We start from the raw sequence: 13,106 nt of genomic DNA on the forward strand, positions 1-13,106 counted from the left end.
GCGCAGCCAGCAATGGCAGCTGCTGCTCTTTTGTGGCGCGCGCTTACTGCCGGATTTTTTGACAACATCGACAGAGACGCGATATACGAACGATGGAAGTCGAGAGAGAAAGATTGTATCGTAACGTAAGCGCTATTCTGTGTATGAATATATATATAGACACATTTATATATACGTATATGTGAACACACAAGAATGCGTAGTATACACACGCACAAAAACAACAAGGAATACACAACACCCAATAGAGAATTGGAAAAGAGAAAAGTGGGGATACAAAAGCGAGGACCGAAGAGCGATACACGCGACTTCAGCTTTACTTATCCGGGAAAAGTTTCAGGTAACGAATACGACCGTTAATAGCAGTGACGACACAATGACGGCAATATAACCTCTGCTTGGTCGAAACGAAGAAAATCGTAGGATTCGAAAGAAAGATACAAGATGAAGGCACAGGAGGAAAAAGAGAAGGACAGAAGGACAGTGGAAAATCTCTAAAGTAACCTGAAACTACACAATTTTGCGTTCGACAAGGAGAAAGGCAATTTACTTAAGACTTGAAAAAACAATTAGAGAAAGAAAAAGAGAGAGATAGAGAGGGAGGGAGGGAGGAAGGAAGGAGGGAAAGGCAGTGGGGAAGCACGATAAGATGAAGTAGAAGGCCAAGAAAAGTTGAGTAAAAATCTCTCGTATCCTCCATTCGTCGCCGTGATCGAATGTAATACTGCTAATTCCAACTTGAAATAGTAGAAAGGAGAGAGAGGGAGAGTGAGAGAGAGAGAGAGAGAGAGAGAGAGAGAGAGAGACGAGGATGACGAGGATGGTTTATTGTGTTTTATATTATGCGAAGATTTGATGCGTTATTTTTTCTGTTCTTTTTCTTTTGTATGTGTGTGGTGTGTGTGTACGCGCGTGTGCGTGCATGCGTGTGCGTGCGCGTGTGTATGTTAATTTTTACCTCGGCGGGAAAGGATCTATAGCGAAGCGGTCAGCCTTCGATATATATAAATGCAAGAATCGTTCCGAAGAAAACTTGATCAATTTGTTCTTTCCTTCTAACCTATTTTCCCTTCCCCCTTTCGTATCGCATGCGTTCTTCACTTACAACACATTTCGTTAAAAACTAAGGCTTAAAATACACTATTCACAGGTATGTACAGCGAGGCACAGCACACGACGTCCGTACACCGGCGTACGCGTATTTCGCGCGCAAGGATCCTGCGCGATTTCAGGGTAAGTGGGAGAACTCGCGGAGTGAGGGGAAGAAGGGCAGATTTCCGTGTTCAAAAAGCTTTCTTTGCCGAGTAGCCAAACAATATGTGTAATCACCTTTAATTTTTCTCTTTCCTTTTATACTTATCGCGATTTTTCATTTGTTTTCTTCTCCCTTCGTTAACTATAAAATATTATATTTTCTCTTTATTTACTATTTTATCATAAAATAATTTTATATTGATTGATGTGATATCTTACGTTTTATATCGACAAGAATCATTTTAGTGATATGCATGCTTAACCATCTTAAGATAAATACAAGATCGCGATTCTCAATATTTTCTTTTGCATTTATACGTATGTTCAACGTTCACCTATCATTATGGTTCTTTAAGAATACTATAATCTTATTGGTTGTTTTTAGACGAATGAAATACTCTGAGGCATGTTCCTTTTAGGAATGTACAATAGATTATTTGTCTTTCTGATTCGCTGATTGGTTAGTGCAATTAACTGATCACAATATTAATACAGATTATATAAAACTACATGTGTTAATAAATATAGAGTATTTAATAACATTGGTTGTGTATCATTTTTATTTTGTAATATAATTACCAACAAATATAACATTTTACTAAATTTTTATAAATTTTTCTGAGAATAAACTGATGTGTTACAAAAATTGTAGTAACTATTGCGACAAGGCTCATTAAAAAATTGATTCTAAAGTTACTTATCAAATATTTCATAGTAATAATTCTTATCTATAATTCCAATAATTATTGATACAAAACAGTAACAATTTTTATGAAAGACATCGAAATAATTAAGGACATAAATTAGTACTGACTAATTATGCATTCCAAAGTCAAATCATTTTCAATATCGGAGAAATTTAATGATATTGGTAAATCAAATTTGATCTGTAGAATCTATCAAAAACGATGAAAATAACATATGATATAAAGTAATGGCGCTGTCATGCACGCAAAAGCGGAAGTAATTATACTATGATCGGGCTACTACCCATTTGATCTTAAAATTGTAAGTTCTACATTTGATTGATTTTTTTAATAACAATTTTGTGATAAGTATAATCTATAATAATCAAGATTTTTTACGTGATTATGTTACGAGAATACATTCCAATGTTTATGACGAATTACTTGCCTTAAGTACTTAATATATCTATACAGTATTATGGTTTTTTATATTATATGTGTTATTTATTGCGTATCTACAGAAAGATAATAAATAATTAATAGTTATCTTGACACAGAGAAGAGGATACATTAACGAAAATTGTGTTTGTGTATGACACATATTTATATAAACATTTTCTTTTAGTCTTTTATAGAATTATTGTTAATATTATCAATTGATAACAAAAACAGTATAATATAAGTGTATGTAATGTATATAATAATTATTTCTAATTTTGATAGATAATTCAAATTAAATATGATTACAGATATGATGAAATGCAATAAATGGAAGATTTTCATTCCAATCATTTAGAATGGCAACATTTTGGTCAGGAAGACCTGGATGGCTAGGAAAATTAGGAATAGCTTTGCTAGCCACATGGCTCTTAATATTAATTATATCAGTTCTACATGTTTTCAAAACAAATTCGATATCATCACAAGAGGGAAATCCTACGAATAAAGAAAATGCTCAACGTTTGGCACAAATGATTAATGATTTTGAGATTCTTAAGAAGCAAAATGACGGTCTAAAAAATATTATATTAAGGTATGTATTATATATATACATACATACATATATACACATTATATTATAACAGTTTTGTATTATATAAATCAATATAATTTTTAGAGATGGGGCAAAATCTATACAAGGGGATCATCTGGGCTCTGCACAAGAAAGAGCCGATAGAGCTTCAATTTATTATGATCTATTAGATCAGCATGTTAGATCTAAACATAATATACCTTCATTAGAATATGAAGAATTACGTCGTAGAATAAGAAATAATGTACAGGAAATGTGGTATATACCTTATTTAAAAAAACAAATTTAATTTAATTGATTAACATTGTTGTAATAATGTTTTTTTACTTCATTTTTTTATAGGTATTACATGAGTGCTGAATTAACAAAATTCAAAAAGCACATAGATGAATTTACTCTTGAACAAAAAGAAAAAGAAGTTCAAGATACTATGAATAACATTTGGGAACATAAGAAATCTCTTATTATGGATTTAGATAGATTAACAAAAGCTGATGGTCATGATGACTGGCGGAAAAAAGAGGCAAAAGAATTATCGGATCTTGTCCAAAGTCGATTTAGGTAAGGTAGAATATTGTTTTAAATATTTCTACTGGAACTGTTATGCATTTAACATATATTTGTTTATGGAGGTATCTACAAAATCCTACTGATTGTAATAAAGCAAAGAAGTTAATATGCAGTTTAAATAAAGGCTGTGGTTTTGGTTGCCAGGTAAGTGATAAAAAATAAAGCAAAACCATAGTATTTGAATATATATGTGACAAAGAATTTAATTACAGATACATCATATTACTTATTGTTTTTTGGTCGCTTATGGAACAGAAAGAACGCTTATAATCAAATCAAAAGGCTGGAGATATCGTAAAGAAGGTTGGGAATCAGTTTTTAAACCTCTTAGCGACACCTGCTTATCTGCAAATGGTATATCTCATGCTAACTGGCCTGGTGATTCTTCTAAACAAGTTATTTCCTTGCCAATCGTGGATAATGTTTATCCTAAACCAAAATTTCAACCTCCCAGTGTACCAGCAGATATAGCAGAAAGGCTGAAGAAGCTTCATGGCCATCCATTAGTTTGGTGGGTAGGACAAGTATTAAAATACTTGATGCGGCCCCAGGATAGTATGCAAAAAGTATTAGATAATGCTAAGGAAAAATTAGGTTTCAAGAAACCTATTGTTGGCGTTCATGTTCGTAGAACCGATAAAGTCGGAACTGAAGCTGCATATCATGATATAGATGAATATATGACTAAGGTAGATCAATATTTTGATGAACTCGAGATAAAGCCAGATGTAAAACGAGTATTTTTGGCTAGTGATGACCCAAAAGTAATTACAACAGCAAGAAATCGCTACCCTAATTATAAAATTATTGGCGACCCAGAAATAGCTGAAACAGCATCAGTATCAAAACGTTATTCAGATTCATCTTTGCAAGGAATAATTATAGATATACATCTTTTATCCTTATGTGATTATTTAGTATGTACATTTAGTTCGCAAGTATGTAGAGTTGCATATGAATTAATGCAAACTTATTATCCAGATGCATACAATAAGTTTGCATCATTGGATGATATTTACTATTACGGCGGACAAAATTCACATCCTCATGTAGCTATTTTGGATCACAAACCAAGAAAAAATGGCGAATTGGAATTGAAGACCGGTGATTTAATCGAAGTTTATGGAAACCATTGGGATGGCTATTCCAAAGGGTATAACACTAGGACCAGTATGACAGGATTATTTCCTAGTTTTAAAGTGAAAAATCCTGTTGATGCTGTTGACTTTCCAAAATATCCGGATATAATGATACATGAAAATAAAAATAATTAAGAGATCACATTTTGGTAATAACAAAATAATTAGACATAAATAATTTTATTACATTTCATTAACTGCTTGCAGAGAATTGTAGTTTACTCTTTGAATTAAATTATATTATAAAAAAAAGATAGTATGACTCATGATGTATATATTTTGCTATTTTCAACTGAAAGGAGTCTGTTATTGTATATTCTATATATGTACGAATTCGGGTAAAGAAAAATTGATTGTATTTACTTATGTGCAATCACTGCTGCAAATGAATGTATTTATGAAAGTTATAAAATATAATTGTACACATTAATAAATTATTATTGTATACAATTATATGATTATTACAACTGACAATATAGAAAAAATATACTAAGTAAAATGAATTGTAAAAAAAATTTTACAATATAAAACAAAGTTATTTAAAAAAAATGTTTGAAGCAAACATTATGTAGCAAGCAGTGTACAGAAAACTTTGTTATAATTTTATTGATATAGAAAAACATGATTGTTAATTTCATCAGAGGTTTAAGTAGCATTTGTTATATATTATATATTAATTTTTTCTAGTGACTAAAAAGGAAATATATTCATCCCATTTCTTATAAGCAACAAAAATGTAATAAAAATTGAAAGACTATAAGAAATTGTAAAACAAACAATACATTGTGCAATACGTTCATGCAAGGTACAGAATCGACAACCTAATGGTAAGATACACTACCACATTAAAAAAATTTTATCCATGGTCAGTTCGTATGTTGTAACAGTATTTGTAAATAAAATTAAATGTCATCTTTATAGAATTTTCTTCAACATTATATCTTGTATCGTTTTTTAGCAGTTTATGTTAAAATAGTCGCGATATCGTAAGAATATGTACAATTCGTGTATTACATGACTCGTATGTCTCTATTAACACTAATTTCTAAGAATTATTTTTTACGTAGAAGATCCTTTAAAACTGATAATATTACAACCATTAAATGGTTTTCATAAAAAACAAACAAAATACTTAACGTTCACGAACATCGAGCTGAGCCATAGAGGCCTATTTGTATTTAGGATTACGCGCGCGCGCACACAAACCCTATATATATTGTAATATATTTTATATTATATACCAATCATTAATAACATTTGTTACATTATTATAAGATTTAATTTGATTTTTAATAAATATTAAAGCTTTGAGAAGATATTTTATAAATTACAAAATACGCAAGTTAAACAAACACACACACATATATGTATATATATATGTATATGTATATATATATATATATTAATAAAATACATTTACAATTGTTTACTGTCCATATGAGCATAATCATTTGAAGAAATATCATAATCTGAATCATGCACTGTATATTTTATGAATTTGTTTTGAAAAACTTTATCAAAGTTCACAATTAAATATGAAGTACACTTCAAATACTTGTTAACAATATCCTTAAGTGTGTTGTATACTGATATTATTTCCTCTGGATAATCAACCAGCGAAACTAAAATAATAAGATCGATTTTAGTATTGGTATAAATAACGAATTTTATATATATAAAAAAAAAGTATACACATATATACTTACGTTTATTTTGCAAATGACTAATATCGAAGATTTTATGATAAAAACATATTTGATCATATAGATCCGTTTCAGTATACTGTAACAAAAAGATCAAAGTTCCTATATTCCTTTGCTTTTAGTTTTATAATGTATTTTTTATGATAACGAAATTAATATATACTCACTTTTCTACATATAAAAGATTCATTACATTTATCACATTTGGGATACATTGTATAAAAATACATTGGAAGTCTTTTAGTTACATTAGAACATAGAGGGTTTTTACATTTCAACTCATTAGAATAATACATATTTATGGCCTGTCTTATATTAAGTACCAATTCATTAGATATAGCATTTACATTTTTCCATAAAGGAATTTTACAAGTATTATTAGAACAAATAGTGTTCAAAAATAGTTGATAACCATTAGACTGCAATAAAAAAATATACATATAAAATTACACACAGATCTATTAATTTTAGATGTGACTTTCAAATAATCATTTTATAATTGTATATAATCCAAAAATAATTTCTTTTATGATTTTTGATTAAAAAAAAAAAAAAAAAAAAAAAAAGAAGAAGAACTCACAGATTCTGATGTTACATCTTTAATCGTAATTTCATTGCGACAATTTTCATTGATACATCTGAATGTTAAAGCTTTGCAATGTTTAAATCTGTCTGCAGTTATCATTATTTGTTTTTCAATATTATTTAATGTACATACTATCCCTTTATATCCATGTGCATTATCCAAACCTGTTTAGTAACAGAAATCAAAATTAATTATCCGGATGGTTCGAAAAATATGTTACATTATGTAAAGCTTAGGAGTTTGCTTCCGAATCGGCATAAAGGCAACAGGAGTTTTTCGCTCACTCTATCTATTCCCATCTTTGACACCCTCGAAGTTTATAGAGTAGAATCTTAGTAACTAGATACTTGTGAAATTTTCATATTTATAGTGGTTATTAAGATTAAGAAGTAGTATTTAACATTTCTCTCTCCTTGTTACACATTAATAAATATGATCTTTCCTGCCAATAAGGAAAGAATGTGTGATATAAAGTCATTTCAAGAGTTCGACTGTTCTATTAGACTCATATTCTTTTCAGCAGCAAACTCCAAAATTCTACATAGTTCTTAAAACATTGTTAGAGTACCTAAATTTTTAGCTAACAATATCTTATCTACTTCTGCAATTGGTTCACAAATTCTTAATGCAATAGGTAATATCTGTTTCTTTAAATAATAATTAATATCAATCTTTAGAGACTTGTTTTCTTTAAGTTCGTTTATATGATATGATTTGTTTGTAATCGATTTATCAGTTTCACTCTATAATAAAATTATTTGAATATTAATTACAAATTTATAATTAAATAATTAATTTATAAAAAATTAATTAAAATAAACCTGGCATATCACATAAGATATGGTATCTCCAGCTTTCCATAGTTTACCATATCTTTTGTATAATCTTGTGGCTACCTGTATATGTGGTTGTTCTTCATCATGATAATTATTAAGATTTTTAGAAAGTTGTTTAGATATTATAAACGATGATAGAGATATCTGATTTTCTCTAATGGTTCTTGAAATATTTTGCAATATTTCGTAAATTGCTTTTATTTTCATATCATGTGGTTGATTAGAAAAAATATTATTCAGTATATTTCTGAAAAGTATTTGACATTATAACTATTTTAAAATTAGTTGTGTTATGAAGATTTAAATATACACTTACTTTCCAACTTCTACAGATAATGGACACCAATCTTTCCGTATTGTTTCTATACCCTTATGTATTTGCGATAATTCTATTCGACCATTTGGTAGTTTTTTCATTGCAAGTGCTGCATATTTCTTTTTTTGAAAAAGTAATAAATATTGAAACACAGTGTCAATATCTAGTACTATATTTCTATAAGATTTATTTATTTCCCCTTTGATCTATTTTATAAATATAATCAGAAAAATTTTCTTTTTAAATATCGAATTATAAATATATTAAAAATGAATTGTATTGATTTATATATATTTTTATAAAATTACCTTATCTCCAATAGAAATAACTTCATTATACTCAAGAAGATTAGTTTTGATCATTATAGAATCAGTATCACCATAAATGATCTCATATTTCATATTTTCAATTAAATGTTTTGTATTTAATAGAATTTCTCTACCTTTTGCTAAAAAAAAAAAATTATTTACATTTATTCACATTGTCAAGCACTATTATTTCGATAATAATTTATTATTTTAACGAACATGTAATTAAAGCAGCTAATCCTTTGGCATAAAATCTGCAATGTGGTGCACCCAAACAACCATATATACTGTTTGCCATAAGCTTTAAGGCTATTTGCTTTGCATTATATTGCATTTTTTGACTGGGTGAAATATCTGGTAATGTTATTAATTTTTTTACTTGTTTTCTATATTCAGTTAGTCTTTGTATTTCTTTTGGGATAACTCCAAGTTCTGAATTTAATTCTGGCATTTTTAAATCCTGTACATATTAGTTCAAATTATACATTAAATATTATTTTAATTAGCCATTTGATTCAATATAATTTTAAATGTTTAATGCAGATCACTGTAAAACAGTGAATTCATGAATTTTACCTTATAATCAGTATATGCTGCTCCAGGTATTGTACTGAAGCATAGATTGTATTCTATTATTATACTAGGATATAAAGAGATATAATCCATTAATAAGATCAATGTAGTATAAAATCCTTTTATTGGAGTAAGAACTAAACCACCTTTATGAGTTGATATTTTTTTCCCAGATATCTCTATATTTAATAATTCATATTTATGTTATATAAAACTAAATGATTACAACATATAATTAGAGTATGAACTAATTTTTTATTAATGAACTCACCACTTTCTATGTTTTTGTTTAGTTTTGAAGAATCTGGTAATATATAATCGTTTGCATGAAAAGCATGCAATAAAAGAAATTCATTTCTTTCCATTTGGCTTCCTGCTAATATCTTTGATAAAATAGTACCTAAGTAAAATTACATTAAAAATTTTAATATCTTTTATATATAGATATTTGTTTTATATATATAAATCATTATACTTACCCGATATACACGTAAGTTCTATTGCAAACGGAATCATATTAAGTTTAAATGTTACAGATAGAATATCCAATGTGTCTGCAAGTGTTAATTTGATCAGATCTTCTAACCTTTTTTTTGTTGTATAATATAAGAAATAATCCTCAGATTTTATTTCCTTGGATTCATTACTTTTCTTGTTTAATACCTATAATAAAAAATTTCAAATGAATTTGAATAGAACATTATTTTTATAATCACATAAAAATATTTTCAATACCTACTGTTGTACAAAGAGATTGTAAATCATAACTTCTGCTTTTTATGTTTAACTCTTTAGCTATAATTTTTATATCACAAACAGGACGACCAGATAATGCTCGATTTATAAATGTTTTTTGCTAAAAAAATAATGTCATATAGTTGCTTACATTACTATCTAATTATTAATTCCAATATTATTTAAAATAAATAAAGAATATATGTGAATTTTTTCTCTACCTTATTCTAGTAAATGTAAATTACAATATTTACCCTGGTAACAGGATATGTAAAATGCTTTACTTTTCCTAGTTTACTCCAGTTACCAATGTTTAAAATAAACATTCTATGTAGTAATGATTCAAATTGATAACTACAATCATACCCTACATATAAATCTGGATCAGCTTCTTCTATTATTCTAAGTAATTCTTCTAGTAAGACACTTTCATTTTCACATTTTATTATATTAGTATTTGAAATATTAGACAACTGCTGATCTGTTTCATGTGGCCATAGAGTGTCATTTGGTTTAGTTATCACTGAAAGAAGATATAAAAGTATTTCTCAATTAAATTATACAATAAACATTATGGTATATATATATATATATAAATAAATAAACATACAACAAAAAGTTTGTTTAAAAGATGGCTTTGGTACATCTTTGATAATCTGGCATTCATCTTGTAAAATAATAACGACCATGAGTATTTGATTCTGTTTAGTTTTTGGATCTGGACATGTACAAACATTTAATGCAGCAATTACCATTGGTGGCAATGACAATTTTGGAGAGTCAACACTAACAGAAATATTCTTAATATTTGTACAAATCAGCTGAAATTTAAAAAATAAGATATATTAATATAAATAATTATAAAATTACATATATTTTATATTTATGCATATATTAAATATTCTGTGTGAATTATTTTGTATTATATATACTAGAAACATACTTTTACTTTGCACCAAATGGTATCAGATAGATCTTTTGTAGGATGTTTGATATCTAACCAACATGGCCCTTTGATATTTTTTTCCAGAAGTAATAATTGTAGAGGCGTTATAGTAGTCTCTAAAATTTTTTCTATAGCAAAACCACTGTAATTTGAATCTATAGCTGGATACATCGCTGGATATAGAATTTCCAAATATTCTGTATAATTTTGTACACCTTCTTTGAAAACATACTTTTTCCAAACCCGACGACTTTGAAATTCTTTTATACCTAATTTATTTGCAAGTTCATTAAATTCATTATATACATCTTCCATAGTAGTTAATCTTAAATTGGCATCAAATGAATCTATAAACTATAAAATGTAAATGAAAATATATTGTACTTGTTAACTGATTTATAATAGAAGTATTATTTTACACACATGTTTTGTTGGTAGAAGATATATTCTCCTTGGCAAATTTTTTATTGATAGACAACAAGAATAACATGTTTTAATGGAATCAATATAAACTTTTCCAAATAAATAAACAATTCCCTGTTGTTTATATGTATCCTCATATGCATCCCACCAATAAAAACGGCTAATTGTTTCGCCATTTGAATTTTTAGTAATTGGGAGAGAAATATCTATATCATTCGAAAAGACTTTAATTTTGTCTAGTTGTGCTTCTAGCTTAGTAGTATTCAATTGATTGGATGGTACAAAATCTTGTTTTGATATATTAGAATTTTTCAATATTGGTTGACATTTATTTTGTGAATCTTTCATATCCATAGTATTTGATAATCTTTCTTCAACTTCTTTACTTGATTCTTGAAAAGATATGTCAAATGGCTAAAAATAGTTATAATTTTATGGATCATCATTTTATATATAACACAACGTAAAAACAAACTTACTTCTTTGAAATATTGACTAAAATCTTCATTTAGAATGTCTATATTATCAATTATCTGTTCATAACTAGTACATAAATTTGTTTCATAAGAATGTAATACATTAATATCTTCAACATTCAAATTTATAGTTTGAGTTACAGAACTTTTATCTTTTTTTTCAGAATTATTTGTAGTCAGAGTTATTTCTTTTTTATCTGTATTACATTTAGAATGTAATACACTAATATCTTCACCATGCAAATTTGTAGTTTGAGTTACAGAATTTATTTCTTTTTTGCCTGTATTACATTTAGAATTTAATACAATGATATCTTCAAGATCCATATTTATAATTGGGGTTGTAGAAGTTATTTCTTTTTTATCTATATTGCATTTAGAATGTAATACACTAATATCTTCACCATGCAAATTTGTAGTTTGAGTTACAGAATTTATTTCTTTTTTACCTATATTGCATTTAGAATTTAATACAATAATATCTTCAAGATCCACATTTCTAATTGGGGTTGTAGAAGTTATTTCTTTCTTATCTGTATTGCATTTAGAATTTAATGCAGTAATATCTTCAAGATCCACATTTATAATTGGGGTTGTAGAAGTTATTTCTTTCTTATCTGTATTGCATTTAGAATGTAATACAGTGATATTTTCATCATCTAAATTTATAGTTTGATTTACAGGATTAATTTCTTTTTTATCTGTATTACATTTAGAATGTAAAATAGTATTTTTGACATGCAAATTTAAAGCTGGAATTACAGAAATTATCTCGTTCTTAGCATTTTCTTTTATTGATTTTCTAGATACTGGATCTTCTACATTGATATTATTAGTGCTTGAATCTATAATTATAACTGTATTATCTGCTTTTTGAGTAATTTCAGAAACAGGCATAGAAATTGTATTTATTTTAACTTTTTTTATCACATCTTGAAGTGTAGTATATTTACGTTTATATTCGATTTCCTTTACACATAGTTGTACAGAAGCTTCATTTTTATAAATTTTTCTTTTTTTCGTTTGTAAAATACAAGAGTTCGTTGATGCTTGTACATGTTTATCATCAGTAGTTGTTAGGTCTATAACACAAGTATCTTTTTTGGATTTGGATATTTTTTCTTTTTTCTCCATTTTATTTTATCTTCCAGTTACTTCAAAAATATCCTTGAAAAACGATAAGTGTATAATATTGTTTTTGAGAATTTTATACATTTATTTGTTTTCCAATCAGTTTTCTTTTTTTAAACTTTTTTGTTATTGCACTAAATATATATACAAAGTATTTATACAGAATATCTAATCTAAATTTTTTCGAAATAAAAATATATGTAATAATTTATTCGTTTGTTTACTGTATCTTCGTAATAATTTTCACTTGTTTCGACAAACTTATTAAATACTTTAAGTATTCATCTTAATTACAATATTGATCTAGTAATTCAGGCAAATTAGACACTGTTGTAAAAGTAACAGAATTTTTATTGAAGTTTTGAATAGTTTCATATAAACGGATCATGGA

The 13,106-nt window shown here is 27.3% G+C and overlaps 2 protein-coding genes across 3 annotated transcripts; one reads left to right on the forward strand and one right to left on the reverse strand.

Annotated features, from left to right (window-relative positions):
* Positions 1 to 1,095: 1,095 nt before the first annotated feature.
* On the forward strand, positions 1,096 to 5,998 carry LOC127073067 (alpha-(1,6)-fucosyltransferase). Its single transcript, XM_051014098.1, has 6 exons — positions 1,096 to 1,233; positions 2,690 to 2,973; positions 3,058 to 3,231; positions 3,316 to 3,534; positions 3,606 to 3,687; positions 3,756 to 5,998. The coding sequence occupies exons 2-6, from the start codon at positions 2,738 to 2,740 to the stop codon at positions 4,815 to 4,817; spliced, it is 1,773 nt and encodes a 590-aa protein (XP_050870055.1). The 5' UTR covers positions 1,096 to 1,233; positions 2,690 to 2,737; the 3' UTR covers positions 4,818 to 5,998.
* A 91-nt stretch (positions 5,999 to 6,089) lies between these two features.
* Positions 6,090 to 13,036, reverse strand: LOC127073064 (DNA polymerase alpha catalytic subunit-like). 2 transcript variants are annotated; one of them, XM_051014092.1, is made up of 19 exons: positions 12,034 to 13,036; positions 11,588 to 11,949; positions 11,109 to 11,522; positions 10,683 to 11,039; positions 10,350 to 10,560; positions 9,994 to 10,262; positions 9,744 to 9,860; positions 9,484 to 9,667; positions 9,276 to 9,404; positions 9,008 to 9,183; positions 8,651 to 8,891; positions 8,432 to 8,571; positions 8,124 to 8,329; positions 7,793 to 8,054; positions 7,540 to 7,714; positions 6,966 to 7,135; positions 6,553 to 6,804; positions 6,389 to 6,464; positions 6,090 to 6,304 (listed from the first exon to the last, which is right to left on the reverse strand). In XM_051014092.1, the coding sequence occupies exons 1-19, from the start codon at positions 12,716 to 12,718 to the stop codon at positions 6,099 to 6,101; spliced, it is 4,632 nt and encodes a 1,543-aa protein (XP_050870049.1). In that variant the 5' UTR covers positions 12,719 to 13,036; the 3' UTR covers positions 6,090 to 6,098. The 2 variants fall into 2 exon arrangements, with proteins under 2 accessions (XP_050870049.1, XP_050870048.1); XM_051014091.1 differs by having other exon boundaries at positions 11,588 to 13,036.
* Positions 13,037 to 13,106: the final 70 nt, after the last annotated feature.

Source organism: Vespula vulgaris, chromosome 2, assembly GCF_905475345.1.
Source record: "Vespula vulgaris chromosome 2, iyVesVulg1.1, whole genome shotgun sequence".
NCBI classification, from domain to species: Eukaryota; Metazoa; Arthropoda; class Insecta; order Hymenoptera; family Vespidae; genus Vespula; species Vespula vulgaris.